Genomic DNA, 25,708 nt, shown 5'->3' on the forward strand with positions numbered 1-25,708 from the left:
TCCTGTTATGTGAAGAACGATTTAGCCTGAAAGCTTTTAAATGGTTCCTAAAGTCGGCCTTTACCAGGGCTGTCCCTGATCACCTTGGAAGACCCACTGTTTTAAAGAACGTAGTAACCCTTCTGTCTATAAGGAGACTAAAAAGGTAAAGGTGCACGTATTTGTCACTGTTCAGTGTGCACTGTACAGCGAAATGGGTCCTCCGCATTTAACCCATCTGTGGTAGTGAACACACACTCACACACTAGTGAGCTAGGGGCAGTGAGTACACACACACACCCAGAGCGGTGGGCAGCCAACTCCAGCACCCGGGGAGCAGAGAGGGTAAAGGGCCTTGCTCAAGGGCCCAACAGTGGCAGCTTGCCAAGCCCGGGAATCGAACCCACAACCCTGTTATCGATATCCCGGCGCTCTAACCGCTGAGCCACCACAACAGATCTACATTGACTTACATAGAAAAGTAAAGGTTCCCAAATGGTTCTAGATTAAACCCCAGAAGAGCACAATGTTAGGACTTCTGTATTTGAGCCATTTGACTGTATTTGCTGTAATTCTGGTCCAGGTGCTTTTGTTCCAATCTTTACATCCATATCCAATCAGCATCAGCTGATACGTACATTAAAAAAAAAAGCCTCTATGTTTTGTTGCAGGCCTGTTAATCTTCTACAAGTCACCTAAAACACCTTAAATGTCTGAATTCTACATCTCATTTACCCAAATAATTCAAATCAAATTTATTATAGTGTCAGGTTTCAGGTTTCAGGTTTATTTGTCATTTGCACAACATGTCAGGACATTTATGCATTGAAATGCTTGTGGTGAGGCTCAGGTTGATGCTCTACAGGAGAACAAAACTATATACATACTAAACATATTAAAATAAAGTTATATAAAAATAATTATAATAAATACAAAACTACACACAAAATATACACAAACTACAGAATATACAAAGACAGAAGGGAGCTTTTCTTTATAGATTTCTCAATATATTTATTGTTTTAAGACATCAAAAGGTGTCCTGTAGTATCTGGCACCCAAAAGACTCCCAAAAGTCCTGTAAGTTGTGAGGTGGGCGGGGCCTCCATGGATCACATCAATGAGCCTTGAGCCCTCATGACCCTGTCGCCGGGTTCACCGGCTGTCCTTCCTTGGAGCACTCATTTTTGGTAGGTACTGACCACTGCAGACCAGGAACACCCCACAAGACCTGCCGTCTAGAACCTCTAGAGCTCGGTTCCTGTCTGAGATTCTTACACTTGTACATATGTGGATCCCACCTCTTGACAGGAGCCACTGGAACCAGATAATCAATGTTATTAACTTCATGGTGTGGCATGATTGGCTCTTTTTTTGGAGCTTGGGATCTAAAAAAATTAATATTTCTATGATATGGGCTAAATTTTTTCTAAAGGGCTTTTATATATGCTGCCCCCTGGTAGACCCAGAGGGTATTACATCTGTGTATAACGTCTACTAACTAGCATGGTTGTTTTCCCAAATTTGAGCCAAAACGTGGTTAAGTGGTTGCTGTTGTATTGCTAAGTGGTTTCAAGGTGTTTTTTATGGTGTTGCTAAGTGGTTGCTATGGTATCCCAGGTGTTTTTTGTCTGCTCTTCGTGATAAATTTATTCTGTTTAGCAGAAAATATTTTTCTTTTGGTTGTTTTAGCTTTAAAAGCAGAGCGTTGGCCTAGTTCCCGTAATTTATCCTGCTGTAAGCGTGCGAGGCGTTTTTGCGAAGGGAACATAAGCCTTCAAAGCAGAGACAACAGCCCTCCCTCACCCCCTCGTCTCGTCTGAAGTGTGTCGTGTGGTTGCGTCTCAGGGAGGCTGAAAAGACAGCGCTGTGCGTGAAGATGGTTCTGCTGCTCCACAATCACGTCCTACGTGCCCGGCTTTCAAGGTCCACGTTTGACTTTCAGAGAGAGGGAGAGAGAGTTTGCCTATCCTTTGATGTCTTTCCCTTTTTTCCCCTCCCTCTCTCTCTCCCTCCCTCCCCCCATCCCCCCCCCCCCCCCCTCTCTCTCCCCCACTCTACACACTCCTCGGGCTGCATGATTTTGTTTCTTTTAACTAAATCCCTGGATAAATGGAGGACTGTGTGCAGAGGTCGTCTCTAGTTGCAGTGTTGGAAAGCTGGCTTTCTCTGGCCCATGCAGGGTCGGCCCTAAACGAACCCAAACCCAACCCAAAAACATGGAAGCAGGGAACCCCAGACAGAGCCAGTCAAAGTCCCTCATGAAGCAGCGTGCTCCTCTTCGGCTGTCTAGTGGCTCTCCGGGGTCAATTTAAATTCTGCTGTAGTCTCCGTCCCTCCCTTCGCTGTCTTGGCAGCCTTTTTGCATCACATACAGAAACTACTGAGCAGGAATGGGGTTGGGGTGGGGGGGTGGGGGGGGGTGACTGTAAAGCCGAATTCGGAGATCTCAGAGTTGAGGCATCTGCCTGTTTCTTCAGCGTACGTCCCATCTTCATTCTAACTTTCTGGAAATAGTATATTTTCGGCAGATATTTGCGGTACGTATAAACTGGTATAATAAATGAATGGTACAAAGTAGGAATGCGTAAGATCAGAATCATAACAGTCCATTTCCATTCAGACTGTGGAGGCGGTTAATGTTACTCCAACAAAAGCAGGATACACCTTTTTTAATCCCCTTGATTTTGGAAGAAACCAATACAAAAAGGAATGAGCAGGTGTCCCAATACTTTTGTCTATGTAGTGGAGACTGGTTCTAGGAATGCGCAATATTAGAATCCAGCCCTAGGTGTGTCCATGTCCCAGTAATGGTTCATTCTTGGGGTAGAGGTCTGCATGGGCTTTGTTTATTTGTTTGTTTGTTTATTTATTTATTTGTGTTTATTTTAGAATATCTGCAGCTGCATACTCTTAAAACATAAAGTGTTCTGTTTTACACATTTTCTCTACAGCTCACCTGCAGCTTTTTACCACCTGCTTCTGCAAGCAGTCATTAATCAAACCGCCCAACCCCGCCTCTTCCAGTGTGCAACAGGACCCGCCCACTCTAACCCACGCTCTGCTGGCTGCTTGTTTTTCTTTGCCTGCAGTGCCTCAAAATTTCAGAAGAAGCAATAAATGAGCAGGTGTCCCAATACTTTTGTCCCAATACTTTTGTCCATATAGTGTAGTTTGTTCACTGTGCTTTAGGAGTGAGGCAGCCCTGGTGCAGACTCAGGCTGGTAGAGCGTGGTTCATGGTTCGGCTCAGCTAACCTGTAACAGATGTGGGACAGATGTTTTGTGCAGCGCCGTCACCAACAGCAGGCTGTAGATTTGGAGGTCTGTGACTGTGTTCTCACCTTGATTTAACCCTTGCAGGCTGAAGAGTGTGCAGGGGCGGTCGGGGTCAAAGGTCACCCGCCCGGAGGACATGATGCACCTCGCTGTGGTCGCCTGTGGGAACCGCCTGGAGGAGACGCTCACTATGGTGAAGTCGGCTCTACTCTTCAGCATCAAGAAGATCAAGTTTCACATCTTCGCAGAAGAAGATTTGACCGAGCTGTTTGAGAAAGCGGTAAGAGCCCACTGTCAGCCTCTGTAGATGTGGGCCGGGGATGTATGGTGACCGCCTATTAGCTTCGAAAAATGGGAAACACAGTATACAGAGATGCTGGTTTTTACTGTAGAAGCTCCAGATCTCATCAGAACAGATGATGCAGGTAAATATAAATCCAGTAAAATGGAGAATCAAGAGCTTCTCATTCTGAAGAAAGAAAGTAGTGAGATCTTGTCGGTGAGCTAGTCTGAAGAACAGAGCTCGGTTCCTCCAGGGTTCTCCTGGACGCCCCCCAGTCCAGCCAGCACAGCGTGGAGGATGTGTTCAACACACTGCTGCTTTAGTTATATATATATATATATATATATGACTAAATAAAAAAATTAAGAACATGGGATTAAAACTAAAAACTAAATTAAGAAAAAAATTATATAATTAAAATTGTTGATGGTTAAAATAAAGGTAAACAGTGTGTGTTTGTGTGTGTGTGTGTGTATGTATGTATGTATGTATATATATATATATATATATATATATATATATATATATATATATATGAAAAGATAAAAAATATTTTAATGTGGATTTTAACGTTGCCACATTTGGGGCATATCCAAGTTCTTCTGCAAGTTTGTTTCATTGGACAGCAACGATTTCCATGTGCTACTTTGCTGCGTATGTTGTTTACTGGGTGCTTTAGATTTAAAAGATTTGTTTGGTTTTTTTTATCTGTAAGAGTGACGTTTCTGCCTGATTAAATCCCTCAATACTGAGTGCATATCTGTGCTGAATGATGTCTTGAGAAATGGTTTCTAAGAGCGGAAAACAGAGCAAAACAAGTCTTAAAGCAACAGTATTTAAAGCAACAGTATGGAACATTTTCACCCTAAATCAGCAGCTTCAGGATCCTGCCGATGCTCCACTGACTGTAACAGGGAGAACGGCGTCTCCGTCATTCCCACTCCAGGCCGGAGCGCTGCTGCTGCTACTGCACTATGGAGGTTTGGTGGTGGAGCTGCAGGAGGAGAACCTCTCTCCAGAACTGCTGCTGTGTAACGCTGCAGAACCCATAGAGTCATATTAGTGTAAAATCCTGTAGTGTTACTCTACCGCCTCAGCCCACATGCTTCTCTACCTTCAGATACAGCTTCTGGAGCTTACCTCAGCTTGTCCAGAAATGCATGTGTACAGCTGTCTATGAGGGGGTGCTCTACACCTTCAGTATTTACTGCAGTGAAGTAAAAGTGAATTACACTTCCTAACTGTAGGGGGAGCCCAGGAGCGAAAACTTCAAATTCTCCCATACTGCTGCTTTAATTTTATATGTGTTAATGTACATATCTTTAAAAGAGCTCTGATCTTAAGATGAGCCTCTGAGAGTAGTCCATCATGTTCAACCTACTCAAGCTGAGCACTCTCCATCCTACTATCCCACCCCACAGGGAGAAACCCACAGCTAGCATCACACCACACAGCATGGCCAGCATTTTCTGCTTATATCAGCCCAATACAGACACCGATACCCACCCATACGGATAGGCCGTCTCTACGTGTGAGCAGTCTACAGCGAGGCAGTGAGAAGAAGGCCGTGTTCCTCAGCTTTTAGAGGGCAGTGCCCTCCTTTTTATCCTTTAATGGATAACTTTCCATTTCTAAAATGCTCTGAGAAGTTATCTGGAAAAGCATTAGTGAGTCATTGCTCCTCTCGCTGACTCAGGCCTTATATTTGGCTCCTTCTTATCTGAACATCAGGCCATGTATCACCTCGGAGTGTGATTCACCCTGCATCTTCAGCTCTGCTCGCGCTTCTGGATTTCTTTCTACTTTCTGAAGGTCAGGTCTGCCGTTTCTGGATGTTGCTCAGCTCAGACTGGCAAAACAACACTGCGAGCTGCGCACCACGGGACTTCCTGCAGCCTCCGGCGCGCAGACGTGTTTGCGTGCTACCAGAAACCGCAGCTGGCGAGAGAAGGCGCTGAACGGCGGCTTGTGTTTGCTGCTCGGCCGGCTCCGCGGTATATCCCTCCAGCGCTGTCGGTTAGACTCAGGCACCCGGCTCACCCTGTTCACTGCGAGGTAGCGAAAGCGTCCCTCGCGCTTTGATCTCTCACCCGTATCAGCAGCGCGGCAGCCGGCTTCTGCCGTTCTGATCTCTGCCTCTGAACTAAATTGTTTAATAATGTTTCCTATGGGGAATGGGGGGGGGGGTGTGGGGTGCGGGGTGGGGTGAGGGTTTGGGGGTGTTGTGCGTAACGGAGCGGAAAATTATCGGCTGCTGCAGAGCAGGCCTCTTCTGGGGGGACCTGCGACTGAACGAGACTCGTGCCCTCGTCCCGCATCTCATAAACAAGCACAGCGATAATGGAGCAGAATGCAAACAGCAGGAAGCTTTTAAAGGTGTCGGAGGAAAAGCACTCGGAGTCAATCGCTGCAAGCGTAGCGCTGAGCCAGATTAATGCAGGTTTAACAGTTCACAGAGCTGAAGGAACTGGCTGTGATCTCCTGCAGGGCTTTTAATTCGACACGGCCGCGGCACGGTGCACGCACTGAGCCGATCGCTACAACTACGCTGCTTTTTTCGGACAGTATTTTTATGCCGTGTTGGATTAGATTACATTACAGTGGATTCAACGTTATTGACGCTGAGGAAGTACAAGTACAGGCCAGTGATATCCAGCTAGATCTAACTAGAAATGCATGTGTACAGCTGTCTATGAGGGGGTGCTCTACACCATCAGTATTTACTGCGGTGAAGTAAAAGTGAATTACACTTCCTAACTGTAGGGGGAGCCCAGGAGTGAAAACTTCAAATTCTCCCATACTGCTGCTTTAATTTTATATGTGTTAATGTACATATCTTTAAAAGAGCTCTGATCTTAAGACGAGCATTTGAGAGTAGTCCATCATGTTCAACCTACTCAAGCTGAGCACTCTCCATCCTACTGTCCTATCCCACAGGGAGAAACCCACAGCTAGCATCACACCACATAGCATTTCCAGGATTTTCTGCTTACATCAGCCCAACGTTATTGTCGCTGAGGAAGTACAAGTGCAGGCCAGTGATATCCAGCTAGATCTAACTACCTAAGTAGCAAAGTAGCAAACATGGGGCCCTATTTTAGAGCCCTATCTTTCTTCAAGCTTGATTTAGGGGGGTGTGTCGGTGTGTCTTTGCTATGGTAACGGCGGGAAAAGTACGGCTCGAAACACACAAAAGTCGTGCAGTAATAATCAGTAATAATCAGAGTGTCTCTCGCCATCCCTTTAAGAGCCAGGTGCGGTCAGACTGACCTTGGTGGGTTGCTATTTAAGTGGTGTAAAGTGTGGGGGGGTGTACGAGTGTCAGGCTGCATGCGCCTCTGTTGACAATTCACTGCCAAGATATCAACGAGCATCTGACTGTTGACGAACGAACGTCTGTCTAAACTGTTTTCAGTCAGTGGAGCTCCTGCTGTGTTTTCCGCTGCCAAGATACACAGAAATACTCCAGAAACTGACCTGAACACCCCTCATTTCGAGACCACCGCATCCAACAGTGTAGAGATATTCCCAAGCAGCGCTGCTGTTTAAACGATGCAGGAGGAAGCAGTGAAAATAGACTGTTGGTGAGGTGTAAGATAGCAACGAGCATCAAAGTGTGAGAGAGGGCCCGACCTGTACACTGTGTAGAACATGGTCAGACGTGGTGGAAAGCAGCAGGGCTGAAGGGGAATTTGCCTGATTTTCTGCAGAATTTAAGTCGCAAGGCGAGTTTATTTGTATCACACCTTTTAATAAACAGTGGCAGTTTATAAAGTGCTTTACCTGAAATCTAACACTAATCTAATATAATATAGAGACACAATTGTGATTTATCTCGTCCTTTCCCTGCAAGGAAGAACAACGAACTTCCAAGCCAGGATGGGGCAACGGGGGTCGGGATCCAGCAACTGAAAAATCTGGCCCTCCATGAACAGAATTCCCACCCCTGCTCCAAGCTGTTAATCAGTCCTTGAGAAACCTGTGCTAGGAAACCTTTTGAAACCTCCAAGGAGTTGATGAAGCTTGGGAGGACATTTAGATGTTACATAAAAAAAAAAAAAAATTAAATACAATTTAATTCAATTAAAAACATGGTATTAAAACAAAGGACATTATTTTAATTAAATTAAATAATTCGTTAGAAGAACATGTATGGAGATTAAAACAAAGTGCAGTAAAAAGAATATTAGATTAAAATAAAGTTAAAGTTAATATATATATATATATATATATATATATATATATATGTGTGTGTGTGTGTATATATACATATATATATATATATATATATATATATATATATAAAAGGAAACTGCCCCCAGGGTGAGGCTTTGGTGCAACGTGGTTTGGTTCATTCCAACATAACTGATTTCTTCACAGTGGTGGTGCTAGAAACCAGGGGTTGCCATGACAACAACACAAATAGCGCCACATTATTGACTACCCAAAATCAGCAGTGAACCTTCACCTAATGTTGATGATACTGAAATAGAGGAATGGGTGGAAATCCCCTCTGAGACGGAGTGCTTCATATGACAGGTTGCTTCTTCAATAGGAAATATCTGTAATTCTCGTATCGTAAGTTCACCCAGAGGTGGACGGCTTCCTCATTTTCCACTCTTTGTTCCTCTGAAGGTTTCTTTGTCATGCTCTCACAGTGCTTTCCCTTCCAACAGTCACCTTCGGTGCCTTCTTATTAAGTCTCTAGACCCAGATTTGTGTGAAGCTCCAGTGGAATATGGAATTGAGGTTTTCTGCATCTTCATACTGTAGATGTACTACTTGGTCAATCATGTACATGGTCAATGGAAAGCCATTCAGTACTCTAACCTTCAGTATTTTTAGATAATATATGTATATGTATATGTATATTATAGATACCTACCTATTCACTCTTGTAGGAACACTGCAGTAATACTGGGTAGGGCCTTCTTTTGTCCTCAGAACAGCCTCAATTCTTTATGCCATGGATAGTGCAAGCCTCCCTTTAAGATTATAGGCCTTGTTGACATGATTGCATCACCCAATCCTGTTCTACCACATCCCATCCTATTGGATTCTGACTTCTGACGGGAAGTCCACTCCTTAAAGAACACCGAACTCCTCGTCATGTTCATGAAACCATCTTATAACCAGCTGCGGTTATGAAGGGATGCACATGGTCAGCAATGGTGCTCAAATAGGCTGTGGCATCAATCAAGTGATGATTGATTGATTGGTATCAGTGGGCCCAATCGGACATGTTCACTGAGCAGTAAAATACACTCTGTCCAAATGTGCTCAAAGCCGTGAAACCCACCAGTGGTTCCCCACAATTCTAAAGGACATCTCCTGTAGGCTGGGATTTTTGCCACTGCTGGTAGACCCGTAGGACCGTATGCTCCTTTTAGCCAATCATTAACTGTAACTGCTTTACGACCCATTTTCCACACATCCATCGAGACACCCACTGCACTTCGCCATCTATTCTCTATAGTCTGATCATCCTCATGCAGCGCCATCTGCAGGAGTCTGAAGTCACTGCCACCTCCTCCAATTTGTCATAATGCTTTCATGTAATTGAATCAGATTGTAATGAGACCAGTTCTCAGGGGACACGTCTGCTCCGTGCCAGTGTTGTGGGTCATCAGAGTATATAGAGATAATCCGTGACGATTGGCGTGACGATGCCTGACCATCTCTAATTCCTCTCACAGCTGAGCCAGTGGCCCCGGCCACTCTCTTCCAAGTTCCAGTACAGCCTGTATCCGATCACCTTCTCTGTGGGAAACGCTGAGGAATGGAAGAGGCTCTTTAAGCCATGTGCCGCCCAGAGGCTCTTTCTGCCGGTAAGGAATCGGTATCACCCGTCTTAATCTGTTTCTCTTCACGTTGTTTGGAAAGATTTGGCAAGATGGCATCTTCTCCCTTCAGGTGATCCTGAAAGATGTGGACTCGTTACTGTACGTGGACACTGATGTGCTCTTCCTCCGGCCGATGGACGACATCTGGAAGTTCCTGAAGGCCTTCAACAGCACTCAGCTGGCCGCCATGGCCCCCGAGCACGAGATCCCCAAAATTGGCTGGTACAGTCGCTTCGCCAGGCACCCGTTCTATGGCGTCACAGGGGTCAACTCAGGGGTCATGCTGATGAACCTCTCCCGAATTCGGAGCACCCTGTTCAAGGTGAGGTTTTGCTGTGTTTTCTTAGGTTCTGCTTTAAAATGAAGTCATTTGGTTGGTTGATTGATTTGTCTATTTGCTTAATTACAACAACTAATTAATGAGGATGATTCAGTGGTTTTACTTCAGTGGGGGAAGTAAAATCATTGACCCAGAAATGAGCTAATATCCTCAGAGATTCTTTGTAAGCCTAAAGAGGAGTTCTTTTGTGCCTTCTGCAGTGATGACCAGTAAAGCTTGATATCAAAAAAATATTAGAAAGATGTGTTAATTTACATTAATATTAAGTAAGGATTCACACTCATATGGGACTTTCTAATGTTATTTGGGTTTATTCTAATGTTATATAGAGTTAATTACAGGTAGACACTCCCACTGACCACTGACTTTATGTTTATTTGGGTTTATTCTAATGTTATATAGAGTTAATTACAGGTAGACACTTACTAACCACTGGCGTTATGAGTATTTGGGTTTATTCTAATGTTATATAGAGTTAATTACAGGTAGACACTCTCGCTGACCACTGACTTTATGTTTATTTGGGTTTATTCTAATGTTATATAGAGTTAATTACAGGTAGACACTCTCACTGAAAACTGACTTTATGATTATTTGGGTTTATTCTAATGTTATATAGAGTTAATTACAGGTAGACACTCCCACTGACCACTGACTTTATGTGTATTTGGGTTCATTCTAATGTTATATAGAGTTAATTACAGGTAGACACTCTCACTGACCACTGACTTTGTTTATTTGGGTTTATTCTAATGTTATATAGAGTTAATTACAGGTAGACATTCTCACTGACCACAGACTTTGTTTATTTGGGTTTATTCTAAGGTTATATAGAGTTAATTACAGGTAGACACTCTCACTGACCACTGACTTTATGTTTATTTGGGTTTATTCTAATGTTATATAGAATAAATTACAGGTAGACACTCTTACTGACCACTGACTTCATGTTTATTTAGGTTTATTCTAATGTTATATAGAGTTAATTACAGGTAGACACTCTCACTGATCACTGACTATGTTTATTTGGGTTTATTCTAATGTTATATATAGTTAATTACAGGTAGATACTCTAACTGATCACTGACTTTCTGTTTATTTGGGTTTATTCTAATGTTATATAGAGTTGATTACAGGTAGACACTCTCACTGACCACTGAATGTATGTTTATTTGGGTTTATTCTAATGTTATATAGAGTTAATTACAGGTAGACACTCTCACTGACCGCTGACTTTGTTTATTTGGGTTTATTCTAATGTTATATAGAGTTTTACAGGTAGACACTCTCACTAACCACTGACTTTATGATTTATTTGGGTTTATTCTAATGTTATATAGAGTTAATTACAGGTAGACACTCTCACTGACCGCTGACTTTGTTTATTTGGGTTTATTCTAATGTTATATAGAGTTTTACAGGTAGACACTCTCACTAACCACTGACTTTATGATTTATTTGGGTTTATTCTAATGTTATGTAGAATTTTACAGATAAACTTAATTTAAAGTCAGTGGTCAGAATGAGCTGTTGGTCAGTAAGGTTATCGATATGCTGGTCAGAAGATCAGAGGTTTGGGTGCTGATCTTCTCTGTGAACTCCAGACACTGTATGGTTGTGTTCAGTTCCACCAGCAGATCACCTGATCTAATGAAGGACTAATTAGATAAGCTAGCTGTTGGATAGGATCCAGGAGAACACTGGGAATGGTTAATATAAAATACTCACACAACAATCAAATTAATGTTCTGTTTGTTTGTTTATTTATTTATATTTTAATGTTTGTTATAAGTAAATAAACTCAGTAAATCAACCGAGCTGCTCAGGGCTGTATATAAAAGCAGTTCCTAATCAGCAGTCGGTCTGATGCCTGAGATGTACTTTGGCAGCATTCTGAGACTGAGATGATTGACTCATATTGAGGAATGTGTTTATTTAATTTGAAGCTAACGTGGCCCGATTCTGAATCAGTACTGCAGACTGGATTTGCCCTCGGCCCGACTCTGAACCAGTGGTTACAATAATAATGAGGCACAGCTGCTTTCTTACTGTGATGGCTGTGTGATAATACAGTTGAGGCTGGAGATGTTGGTACGAGCAAAGGGTCATGTGACTATTTTTAACATGGTTGGGGGGGTGGGGATTTTTCTTAATCAGCCTTATGCTGGAGTGTTTACTGTGTACATCCTTTGTGGTTTGCCACCTTTGGCAGTTGCCTGAGGCCTCAGCCCTCACATGTCCTTGAGATTTCTGCTCACATGAACCCTTTTAACCGGCGAGGCTCAGAGCCCCTAAGAGCAGCTGCAGCTTGAAGTCTGCTGATTGCACTCTGAAGTGTGTGTGTGTGTGTGTGTGTGTGTGTGTGTAGAGTTTGAATTAGCATATTTCTGAAACCCAGACAGAGCTGTAATTTCAAACCAGGTTACTTTTTCAAAAGACCTTGAGAGAAAAAAACTTCTTTTGAACCCAAAATAAGGGGCTGTCGCCTCTGTATGAACTGCTGTCTGAAAATCCGCCTCCAGCCTCGGCGCTGAGGAAACTAACCTGCCACTCTCGATTTTACAGAACAGCATGATCGCTAGCGGTCTGTCATGGGAGGACTTGCTTCATCCGCTCTACCAGAAGTACAAGAACCACATTACTTGGGGGGACCAGGACCTTCTAAACATAATTTTCCACTACAATCCAGGTACCTTCTACAGTTTGTTTTTTTTGTCTTACAGTATGTATATCCTGTATATCGGAGCTGTCCAATGAAAAAACATGTATCTTAATACATCTTAAATGCCCTTAACTCCTAATAAAAGTCGTAATGTAAGATAAGGGTTTATTCCAGGTCATTTAGAGCCTTTCTATTGGTCCATTCATCCAGAATTATTCACCCAGTGTACAGAAGCAGCTACAGGGTTCAAACCATGAAGAGAACTCAAAACTGACAAAATGGAGATGCATGGTTTTCATTGGACTGCAGCGAAACATATAGTCCATAGACGTCATAGCTTTCAATGGAAGTCAATGTAAAAAATATTTTATTCCAGGTCATTTGGAGCATTTCTATTAGTCCATTCATCATTAAATTCTGATGCAGTGTAAAGAACAACTTTTATGTAACTTTTAAGTTTATGTATCTGTTATAATATGCTTATTATATGGTATTAGATAATGTATTATATGGTGTTTAAAAAAATGTTTGGCCTCTGTACCAAATTCCTGGCCAATACAGATTCTGATTTTGATTCACTGGTTGGTTAACCAGACATTTAAGTTTCTCTAGAGTAGTTCCATAACATAGGATGTAGAAATAGAGATGGGGTCAGAAAATTCGATTATCTTTTTGTCTGAATCACACATCATTTTACTTGCAGTTTATTTGTGCACACATTAATTTAACAGTGGTATCAGAACGGGTATCGGCCGATACGCAAAGTTCATGTATCTGTATTGGAACAGAAAAAGATGGATCGGTGCATCCCTCTACATAGGTAGACGTAAATGGGTAGATAGTAGTAAACCTGTTAACATTGCTGTAGGTTTTGTGCAGTGTGCACAGTGCACACTACTCAGGGCTGTCAGTCAATTTATTTATTTATATATATATATATATATATATATATATATATATATATATATATATATATATATATATATATATATATAGTTGCAGATGTGATTTCAGAGTAATTTCAGTATAATTTCAGGGTTTAAAGTTAAGATATCATCACTGTCACTACAAAAAACTTGTATCTTCTTATTTTCCAATGGAAGTCAACGTAAAAATAACATACTATATTATTTTAAGTCATTTTGGAGCATTTCTATTGGTCCGTTCCTCTGTGTAATTCTGACACAACACAAATAACAACTGCCAGATTCACTTTATTGTCTATATGTCCAAGTCCTTATGGGCAGCCCTTGTAACGAATGCATCCGGCTACTTTTACTCCTAATTTACACCTATTGCTGACACAGATGTGCCAGTGCACAAACAGACACACACAGCTCGAGTCTGCAGTCCCTGTAGAGAAGTGTTGCCAAAAGAATAGGACCATAGGAATAGGCAGACCAGTCCAGAAGCTGGTCTTCGACTGGATTGTTCAGCAGGGTGGTCTTCTTGAAGCCTGAACGATGTCTGGATTTTAGTCCAGGCTTATATATGACCGTACTCCATATAACGAAGTGTTATATGACGCCTCCACACAGTTTGACGCGAGTGTGTGAGGATTTAGGCCTGCAGTTAGCACCACGCTAATCGGTGGGTATTACACTTCCATTTCTTGTTAGCTTCATTAGCCTCATAGCTCTAGTGTAAAAGTAAAGTACGTGTCAGACACCAGACATGTCTCGGCTGATTGAATACTCCAGCTTCCTCCTTAAAGAGCGCTGTGTCGCCTAATTTGATTAATCTCCTTAATCACCTAATATTATAATTGGCTGTGTAATTAGCGGAATTAGATTAGGGCTTGCTTCACTGGAGCACTGGAGCTCCTTTTTTTCCTCCCTTGAAGGTGGAGTGAAGTCTGCTTGCCTTTCATGCGTGGCTGACTTTGGTTTCGTGAGACATTAAAGAGCCCACATCGACATTTTTACTGTACGGTTAACGTACAGTGTTTGTGAGGTCTTTTGAACCAAAAACAGCCTTAATGTAGTTTATTTTCCGATTTTCTAACCTAGAATTAGACCAGCGGTTCTGTTACTGTGCCTTTAAGTGACGGAGATATATACAGGACTGTGCAGAAGTTTTACCCCCCTGTGAGAAATAGAGTATTATAGGGCTTATCTGAAGAGTAGGTGTTTGAGATACTCAGTAAAACACTGATATTAGAATAAATATCAGAATAAATATTAGTCTAAATAATTATTAATATAAATATATAAATAAATATTATCCCTTCACCCTTTCTGCTTCCAGGGTGCCTCAGCAATGGCTGCCCACCGCTCCGGTCACGTGTACTCACTGTCCACTGTGTGTTTCACTGGTGTGTGTGTGTGTGTTTGTGTTCACTGCATGGATGGGTTAAAAATGGAAGCCAAATTCCATTTGTGTCACCATATTCCATAATTCACTAATGGTAAATATGGTTGTCTTGTCTTGTCTCGCATAAAAACCGCTGTACTGTATGTTAATGAGTTTTGTTCTGATTGGCCAGTCAGACCTAAGACTCTGTTATCAGCCTCCTCCTTTTACCCTGTTTGTTCTTCAGTGCTCAGGACCCCACAGGACGGACCACCACAGGGCAGACTGTAGTATTTTTGGGGTGGAGGGTCAGCATTCTCAGCACTGCAGTGACTCTGACTGACATGGTGGGGGTGAGTGAGTGTGTGTTAGTAGTGTGTGTTGGGCTGCTGGTGGTACGAGTGGATCAGACGCAGCAGTGCTGCTGGAGTGCTTAAACACTGTGTCTGTCTGTCCACTCACTGTCCACTCTCTATTAGACACTCCTCCTACCTAGCTGCTCCACCTTGTAGATGGAGGTAAAGTCAGAGACAGGAGCTTTAAGCTCTCAGCGTGTGTTGGTCATCCTCTAGTCCTTCATCAGAGCCCACAGGACGCTGCTGCTGGTTGGTGGACTATTCTCAGTCCTGCAGCACTGCTGTGTCTGATCCACTCGTACCACCAGCCCAACACACACTACTAACACACACACTCACACCCAACCCCCCCAAAAAATACTACAGTCTGCTCTGTGGAGGTCCGTCCTGTGGGGTCCTGAGCGTTGAAGAACAAACAGGGTGAGAGGAGGAGGCTGATAACAGAGTCTGCAGACAAACAGATGGGTACAGTTGTGTGTGTTTAGTTATTTGATCTCAATCTCTCAGTATTGATCACTATTGATTTAATATTATTATTGGCACATTTATCATTTCTATGATCCGGACCCAGCTCTTAAGTTTAAACGCACCGAGCTCGGCTTATATTCACAGCGTGCAGTTCTTCACTAAACTACTTTACTGCCTTTTTGACCCTCGTCGGAAAATCAATACGATCGGTCAGATCTAACAGGAGGCACTTTTCTTCCCTGTCCTCCGTCTGAAAGTCATCTCCACAGGCTCAACAGGATTTGACAGATGAAAGAGGAGCCCTGTTTGTCTAGGTAAACACTTGGCTAGCCTGGAGTGTCTGTGACAAACTCCGAGCCAGGTGTGGGGATTAGGAGCTCGTGGCGGTGGAGGAGGCCGTGCTTGTGTTGTGTTTGCCTGACAACTGTGCTGGAGCCGGGCCAAACCGAGAGAGCGCTGTGAAATAGACGGGGCGAACCTGAATGAGAACAGTGTGTACAACGTGAACCTTTATAGACATTTTGGTGGTGTGCAAAAGTTTGGGCACCCCCTGGTCAAATTCCTGTTTGTTTTGTTGAGGATCTAAGTGTAAATTAGTATTTCTACACATTTTAATAAACAAATATTATGTTTATTTACTGAATTTAACAGACTGGGGGAAATATTCCAGTGTCTGTGTCGATTTTTCCCCCAATATATTAAATATGTTCAGCAGATAAATAGCAATTATGCTCCAAATTAGGCCTTTGTTTATAATCTGTCTGATATCTGTGTAATTACTCATAAATAATCACTTTTGTATTCACAGCTTACACCAGTAACATCCCTATTTTAGTACCAGTTTCTAAAATCAGACTAAATTCTAATCTGATTTACTTTGGAGCAACTTTTTAAACTCAGTGAAACTCTAAATACAGTGTTTAATATCTCACAGTCCAGTCTGACTGACCCACCTGACCAATCAGCTCCCAGCTCCTTTACACCTCTGCAGTCAGATCACTTAGTGTGTGTGTGCATTAGCATTAGCATTAGCCTCCTCCTCTGTTCTGAAGGCACCATTCAGAGCTGGTTTAGAACCAAAGAAAGGAGTGCGGTTCTCCCGCTGGTAGAACAGAGCTTTTCCACCATAATTTGGGTTCTAACCAGGCAGAATTCCAGAGTAAAGATGGGATGGGAAGAACGTTAGATCTTCCCAAATGGAGAAAATGGAGTAAAAGATCTGTGCTCAACAGCAACCAAACTGGAAACTGCAGAACATAGAGCAACATTTGTGAAGTGAAGAGTTGAGGTCCTCCTCCTTCTGGCAGATTAACTAACTGTAAAAGTTGTCTGCTGTTGCAGGGTCATGTTTACAGCGAGACTCTGCTTTGAGAAACTTCCGTTCCACCTTAAATAACGCAGCAGATACGCTCTGCTTTTGAAATGTACACACTGTAACTGCAGCGCTATTTAAGGTGGAATGGAGAGTTAGCTTTAGAAGCATCTTTAGCTTTAGCATTTTTTTTGTTTGTTTTGGCTGCTAACTGGTAACGTCGGCGCTCTTATCAGTTCAAATAAAGCTCTGTTTTGTTTTACTCACTGACTGTGGGCAGTGGTGGCTCAGCGGTTAGAGCGCCGGGATATCGATAACAGGGTTGTGGGTTCGATTCCCGGGCTCGGCAAGCTGCCACTGTTGGGCCCTTGAGCAAGGCCCTTTACCCTCTCTGCTCCCCGGGCGCTGGAGTTGGCTGCCCACCGCTCTGGGTGTGTGTGTGTACTCACTGCCCCTAACACGTGTGTGTGTGTGTGAGTGTGTATTCACTACCAGATGGGTTAAATGCGGAGGACACATTTCGCTGTACAGTCCACACTGTACAGTGACGAATACGTGCACCTTTATCCTTTATCCTTTATCCTTTGTAAGGTTACAGATGAACTCTGTCTGGGATTGGCTTTCAAAACTATGAGAAGCGCCTGATGAAGCAGCTGAGGATCAGGTCTATTAATGGTGCCTAGTGGATGCCAGATGGCGCTCTGCTACAGCAAACCTAGACAGGACTAGACTAGGTGGATTTCTCAATATATGTAACCATGTAGCCATGTTCAGCTCCCTTCTCTACTGCGTTCTCTCTTCACTGGCTTCCTGTAGCTGCTGCCCAGGTCATCAGATACAAAACCCTGACCCTGGTCTACAAAGCCAAGACTGGACCAGCCAGCTCCTCCGTACTTGATGGCAATGGTCAAAAGCTGATCTGCACTAAGAGCCCTTCCAGCTTCAAGTACGGATCGGCTCGACCCGCCATCCTTTAGGATCCACGGAAGACGAGCGTCCAGACTTTTTACTGTCCTGCACCGAAGTGGTGGAACGAACTTCCCCTGAGTGTCCGAACAGCAGAGTCCAATACTCGCTGTCCTCAAACCCAGACTGAAGACCCTTCCCTTCTGAGAGGACTCAGTGTGCAGAGTGTAGAGTGTTTGGAGGATTGTGTCTCCAGACTGACTTCTGTATTTAGTAGAGTCTAAGATTAGAGGATCTTCTGGATTCTGGTCTATAGAAACTAGCTGAGGGTATTTTCTGAGGAACAGTGAAGATCTTCTGGAGAACAGTGTCTGCTAAATGTCTTCAATGTAAATGTCAGTCACCTCTCTCATGTGGTTATACATGTGTAATAAGAGGAGATTAATTGTATTTATAAGAACTGCATCTGTTCCTCTTACAGCTATTGAGCTGCACTTGTGTAACTGCAGGAGTCAGAACTGTAGGGTACTTATGGTAATACATTCTATTACCGTAATCCTTCTGAAACTGTATTTACAGTGTTGCTACTGTGTAACTACAGTTATTATAGACACCTAATATACAGTGGGATTCTATATTTGCCACATAAAAGCAGTTATACATTTATTTTCATGTCAACAAAACATGCCATTTGAGCTGGGGTGTCTAAACTTTCGCACATGATTGTGCATACACATTTATTGATTTAAATAAATATTTATCTGTTTCTCCGTAGAATGCTTGTACACATTTCCCTGCCAGTGGAACTACAGGCCCGATCACTGCATGTACGGCAGCAACTGCAAGGGGGCGGAGGAGGAGGGTGTGTCCATTCTCCATGGCAACCGTGGGGTTTACCACGACGACAAGCAGCCAGCCTTTAAAGTGGTGTATGATGCCATACACGACGTGAGTCATCTCTTGATCATTAGTACTGATCGGTGTCACGGTCACTGCTCAGTACATTGTTTGCAAAAAAAAAAAAAAAAAGGGTTCTTGGACTACTGAAATAGTAGTGTGATCGTCCAACCATGGTCATGCTGGTTTACCATGTTGACCAACCTGACCAAGGTGGTTGACCAGCATGACCATCATGTCTATGTTGGTTGACCAGCTTGACCAAGGTGGTTAACCAGCAAGCATATCTGAGGTAGTTGACTAGTGTGACCATCATGTCTAAGCTGGTCTACCAGCATGACCAAGGTGGTTGACCAAGGTGGTTGACCAGCATGGCCAAGGTGGTTAACCAGCATGGCCATCATGTCTAAGCTGATTGACCAGCGTGACCAAGGTGGTTGACCAGCGTGACCAAGGTGGTTAACCAGCAAGCACATCTGAGGTAGTTGACTAGTGTGACCATCATGTCTAAGCTGGTCTACCAGCATGATATAAGGTGGTTGACCAAGGTGGTTGACCAGCATGGCCAAGGTGGTTAACCAGCATGGCCATCATGTCTAAGCTGATTGACCAACCTGACCAAGGTGGTTGACCAGCATGACCATTATGTCTATGCTGGTTGACCAGCTTGACCAAGGTGGTTAACCAGCAAGCATATCTGAGGTAGTTGACTAGTGTGACCATCATGTCTAAGCTGGTCTACCAGCATGACCAAGGTGGTCGACCAAGGTTGTTGACCAGCATGGCCAAGGTGGTTAACCAGCATGGCCATCATGTCTAAGCTGATTGACCAGCGTGACCAAGGTGGTTGACCAGCGTGACCAAGGTGGTTAACCAGCAAGCACATCTGAGGTAGTTGACTAGTGTGACCATCATGTTTAAGCTGGTCTACCAGCATGACCAAGGTGGTTGACCAGCATGGCCATTATGTCTAAACTGATTGACCAGTGTGACCAAGGTGGTTGACCAGCATGACCAGCATATCTAAGCTTGTTGACCAGTGTGACCAGCATAGCGGAGGTCATTGACTAGCATGACCATCATGTCTAAAGTGATTGACCAGCATGACCATCATGTCTAAAATGGTTAACCAGCATGACAGTCATGACCGTAACACTAATACGGTACGTAATACTGGAAGCCTTTTTGATGCTATATGGATCCACATCCAAAAATGTGTACCATAAAGAATCCTTTAAATAATTATTTAAGCCTCCAGGGGGTTCTTTAAGCTTGCATGGTTCTATCTAGAACCGTTACTATTAATAGTGGAGAGAGTCTTTTCTGCTACAGCAGTTTTTAACTGGCCATGGCTTTGTGGTACATTGCTCCCATTTCTATTCTATTGGCATTTCCAGACCTTCAACTGGCATGATGGCTTCTCATGAGGAACTTGAGCAAAGACATGCATCTGATATTATAGCTTGTATAGCAAGATATTGCACACTGTATATATCCACAAGTATCCAGACATCCCTTCTAACTAGTACATCCAACTACTTTAGGGCTTCACCCATTGCTGACACAGGTGTTCATATGAGCCTAAAGTCAAAGGCCCAGTGCCGAGCATGAGCCGCAGGGGTGTTGAGCCACCCAACACTGTGCTGTGGAACAGTGGGACTGTGTTCTCTGGAGCGATGGAGCTCCATCCAGTAGCTTAGGGATGAGCTGGAGTAAGCTGATTGATTCTCCCGTCATGGCCGAATGCAATCAAATCCTTTTTTTATTTATAAAGCTTATTTAGAAGAGTATAGGCTGTTACTGCAGCCTGTTGATAAAGTTATTGTCATTCGCATCACATGTGTCATTCACTCTACACGAAAGGCCAGAGCAGACTCTGGGGTGCTGGGAGCGCTCCTGAGGACTTTCTTCGACACAGTGATGGCATCTGCCATCTTTTATGGAGTGGTCTGCTGGGGCAGTAGCATCTCGACGGCAGACAAGAAGAGACTGAATAAGCTCATAAAGAGGGCCGTCCGGCTCTGTCCTGGGGTGCTTCTTAGACCCAGTGCAGGTGGTGGGAGACAGGAGGATGACAGCCAAGCTGGCATCCATGCTGGAGAACAGCTCCCACCCCATGCATGAGACTCTGGCAGCACTGGGCAGCTCCTTTAGTGACCGGCTGCTTCACCCCAAGTGTGTGAAGGAGGGGTATCGCAGGTCCTTCCTTCCTGCTGCCGTCAGACTCCACAACCAGCACTGCTCCCAGCGGACCACATACACACACACTTAACTACACACACATTCAGGGAATAGAGGTCCCTCAATGGAAAAATACAATGTGCAAAAATGTGCAGTTTTTAGAGTCATTAGGAGTCATTTGAAATGATCTGTAAATAATCTGTAAATAATATTGTTATTGATTATTGAATATTTGATATAATTTATTGAATATTTATATTGTGTATATAGTAATAATTTATCTACGTTTTTGCATCTGAGTGTCTTGCTATCCCTTTTCTACTGTATCACTGATAATGTCCCCACTGTGGGACTAATAAAGGATTGTCTTATCTTACATGTGGTACATGGGGTGGAACAAAATTGTGATCTCAAAGTCCCAATTACACCCAAAGAGCAATTATTAAATAAAAATAAAATAAAATAAGAATATAAAAAGGGTAGATATTAATAAGAAAAGTGGGAAATGTAGAGAAATTAAAAATAGAAGCAGTAGCCTTGATTGCTGAAGAAATGGAGACAGGCAGGTGTTTAAAAGTATTGTGTTGTAGAAATGGTAGATGTGATATGAAATGATGGATGTCTGTAGTAATTCAGTAGCTGGAAAGGAGTGGGATGCCATCTTTAAATGTCAGCTTTGTTCCTTTTTGCAACAGTAAAAGACGCTAACTGAATGTTTTGCTGTGTGGGAGTTACAGCTGCTCTGTGTTTTTACATTACTGTATCCTCCTCTGCTTCCTCCTTGAAGAGTTTTGTATCGGGAACCCAGCTCTCCAGTAGAAAGCCTTTGTTTAGTAGAGTTCTGCACCCTCACTGCTGTTGATTGGTTCAGTTCATACATTAAACCTCCATTCCTTCTGCCTTCACCTGAACGTATTTTCTCACCCTCTTATTTTTCAGTATCCTTTTGGAGAAAACCTCTTCCAGTCCCTGTTTTATCCTCTCCAGACCAAATTCCTGGACACTGTGAACACGCTGTGCGGCAGAATCCCCCAGGTGTTCCTCAAACAGATCGAGAAGACCATGAAGACCGTGTTCGAGCAAAAAGTTATCCGCCACGCTCGGCCACCCAACAGGCAGCGGCGCTGAACTGCTGCAAGAGCCGCTTATCAACGACAAGGAGAAGCTCTGATTCTCCACTCTGATGGAGGTGTTTTTTTGGGGAGGGAGGGGGATGGAAGATGTGCAATGCCAAGAACTTCTGGTGTGGCCTCCAGACCAGCATCCTCCGAGAGGATGAAGGAGAGCTTCTTGGAGGGACTCGAGTTTCCGGCTGTGGTTCTTAGGGGATAAATGGCAGCTTGACTCCAGAGTTGGTCTTCGAAGAAGCCGTACCAGCGTGGCTCAGAGGAATGTGGTTTGGAGAGCATGGTTTGGAGAGCACGGAAGCTGTGTGCTGAGCAGTGGATTTGCCAGAATGTGTATACGGAAAGTGGAATGAATGTTGGAGATGGAGAACTTCTGTTTTGTCACACAGTTTGCACACGAGCTTGACCGAAGATGCTGAGCAAAGAGACTCAAAGCCATTCTGAAAGGTCAACTGTGGACCAGATAGCAGGTCAAGCGAGTTGAATGGAGGTTGCTGCTGCACTTGAATGTGTGTTGCGATGTTTCGGACCTTAAGTTGTTGTGTGTTCTCATAGAAGGGAAGAATAGTATCAAAAAAAGTGGTGACATCTGACCAACATCCTGATGAACCCAGAAATTCGAACTGATGTGCGATGTTTATTTAAGTCCAGAAGAACACAAGGGTTAGGTGTCGCTGTGCTGCTGCGCCAAAATATCATCATTTTAATCATGTCATAGCATTTGGTAGGGGTGGGCGATATGGGAAAAATATTATATCACGATATTTAAAGACATTTTTTTAACGATACACAATATTTATCGTGATATTTTGACACACACACACATTCAGTTCAAATACTCTCCCATACTGAGTACAGTGATTTATACTCTGCTTAAAATCTGCTGCTGTTCATCTAATTAAACAGCCCTAATTACACCCTCTGTAATAAATTGTGGTTAGTGGTTGGTCAGTGCTCAGTAATCACTGGCGATATCCACGATATGCTCAGAAACTGATATTGTGAATTAAGAATGTGCTGATCCAGGTGTATTTTAATGGATCGGGTATTGGCTATTTTAATCCTAATCCATCTCAGAGCATGTGTTTTAACCACGGTGTTCAGAGCTCCATGTGGAGTCCTCAAGGCCCAATAACGGACATTGTAGACCAGTCGGCTGCTGCTGCAGCAGTGTGGACGTTCTCAGAAGGTAAATAAAGGAGTTGAGGTTCTGCAGTGTGGAGTTAATTTACAGTGGAACCTGAAAACAGACCATAATATCTGACCCTTTATAAAACTCTCACTGTTTTACCAGCGGGAGAACCGCAGAACCGCTCACTCAGCTTTCTCTGTTTATAAACCAGCACTGAAGAACCCATTCAGAACTGAGTGGAGGCTAACGCTAATGCTAATACACACACATACACACACACACACACACACACTATAGAAACCCCAATCACACACACAGCACATTCACCCACTATAAACCAGTTATTACACACCAGTAGACCAACAACCACTGATACCAGTCCAGAGTGTGTACCACTACACACACACACTCACACACACAGGAAATGATCAGACTGCAGTGTTGTAAAGGAGCTGGGAGCTGATTGGTCAGGGAGGAGATCAGACTGGATTATCAGATATTAAACACTATAAAACATCATTTTAATAAAAGTCTCGACTAAACTAAATCAGACAGTCCAGAAAGTCTGATTATAGAAACTGATCCTGAAAATAAAGAGATTTTACTGATCGGATTAATCAGCAGCTCGTCTGATCTAAACTGTGGAGGTGAATTATTTAAACACACACAAAGATCGGATCAGATTGGCTGATACTCCGCATTAAGAGACTTTGATACAATTAGGGGTTAAAGTAACCTGATTGGGTCGTCCTTAGTGTGTATAATTGTGATTAATATTGTAGTACAATATGATCAGATATCGTCATATTGCCCACCTCTAGCATGTGGAACCCTCTGCTAATAAATATTACATTTCTGTGTAATGCTGATCCAGATACACTATAAATACAAAATAACTACAAATAATCAGCAGAAATCAAACAGAACACATTACATTTTAGGTGATAATATAACTTAATATGCAGGAGATTCATTTCCAAGAACGGAAAAGGTATAGTTTGTTTTATAGATATGTATATATGTGCATAATACCACTTTTACCTTTTTAATATCAATATCAATATTAAAAATTCCGATACTGATCTGATATTTCTCATAATAACCTTAAAACAGCCTGTTTTTAATACCAGTAATCCATCTCCAGCTTGTGTTATTCCCCATACTCCCCCAAATATGGAGTAATACATCACAAAATACCTTCTCCTGATCTGTTTCTAACATTGAAACCTGCATTTTCAGTTATTATTAACTCTAAAATATCTAAAATAATGAATAATGACATTTTCGTATGTACAATATATGAGAAATATCAGATATCGGCTCAGATGGGCAATTTCAGTGCATCCCTAATTCTCCGTCACTGTCCTCATAGAGGCTTTAAGTCAAAGTCCATCTGGTTCAGTGGTCAGAACATTTGCTAATGAATGTCCAGTTCTTTTAAATGCTTCAGTGATGGTTGAAAAACTCTGTCCGTAAACGAATGTAAAAAGAAGAACTGCCTTGTGTCCGTTCCTATCACTACAATGAGGAACGGTCACCATGCAGATCACCTTACTGTCCCTTATTTCTGTCAGCAGCCTCCTATAGCCTCCAGCGAACCCCATTCACGGCCTTATTCAGCACCACATCCATCCCAAACATGCGCCCATCTCTGCTAGGTTCTGTACAGTGTCTTCAGCTCTTTTCTATGTATTTTCTATATGAAGGATGAAAGCGCTGTAAATACTTTGATATATGTGAAGATCAGCACAATGTGCTTTTTATGACATGTGACTGGTTTCCAGCATCATCTCACTTAGAGCTGGGCGATATGGAAAAATTTTATATCATGATATTTAAAATGTTTTTTACGATATGCGATATTTATCACAATATTTCGTCACGTAGACAAAATGCACCAACATCACCTGCTGAGTCCTGTGATTTTTACTCAAAATATGCAGCTGATTACACTCTTTGTAATAAAAATGTGCAGAAAATATTAACGATATTAAAAAAAGCATATCGTGAACCACGATAACTAAATTTATCACGATACGATAAAATATTATCATATTGCCCAGCTCTAATCTCACTGCTGATGCAGGAGTCTGATCAGTAGTCCCACCTGGAAACAGCTGGTACACACACACACACACACACACACACACACACTGAAACACTCACACACTGCATTGTACATCTCTGAGACCTGCAGCGCATTGTTTACACTCCAGCCGGCGTGTGTGTTTCTGAGAGCAGTGTGTTTTTTCTATCTCGCTGTGTCTGTGCATGTCCGAAAATGTAATAAATGATTATGTATGAGAGTAAAGCTTCATTTCCGGTCGTTACATTACTGTGCATTGTCTGTCCATCCATCCGCCCACCCGCATAATCACCCACCCACCCACCCACCCAGCACATTCCACCGAAGGCAAATCCCTCGGATCTCACCTTGGTAGGTGCTGACCACTGCATACCGGCGACACCCCACAAGCCTGATCCACTGCCTGATGTCTTGGAGATGTTCTGACCCAGTCGTCTAGAACATCACACGCTCAGATTCTTACGCTCAGATGCTTCCCAGCAACACACCAGCTTTACTCGCTGCCAAATATGCCCACCAAGTGGAGATAATCAATGTTTTCCACATATATTGAGCAGATGTCCCAA

At 43.0% G+C, this 25,708-nt stretch overlaps 1 protein-coding gene across 1 annotated transcript in view; it reads left to right on the forward strand.

Moving 5' to 3' along the window:
- gxylt2 (glucoside xylosyltransferase 2) overlaps positions 1–25,391 on the forward strand; it is a 35,282-nt gene extending 9,891 nt beyond the window's left edge. The window contains exons 2-7 of the mRNA XM_072684916.1: positions 3,342–3,537; positions 9,237–9,368; positions 9,454–9,705; positions 12,289–12,412; positions 18,495–18,667; positions 21,737–25,391. Coding sequence (XP_072541017.1) covers positions 3,342–3,537; positions 9,237–9,368; positions 9,454–9,705; positions 12,289–12,412; positions 18,495–18,667; positions 21,737–21,925 — 1,066 coding nt within the window. The 3' untranslated portion in view covers positions 21,926–25,391. The remainder of the gene's footprint in view (positions 1–3,341; positions 3,538–9,236; positions 9,369–9,453; positions 9,706–12,288; positions 12,413–18,494; positions 18,668–21,736) is intronic.
- The last annotated feature ends 317 nt before the right edge of the window (positions 25,392–25,708 follow it).

The sequence above is a fragment of the Salminus brasiliensis genome, chromosome 7 (genome assembly GCF_030463535.1).
Source record: "Salminus brasiliensis chromosome 7, fSalBra1.hap2, whole genome shotgun sequence".
NCBI classification, from domain to species: Eukaryota; Metazoa; Chordata; class Actinopteri; order Characiformes; family Bryconidae; genus Salminus; species Salminus brasiliensis.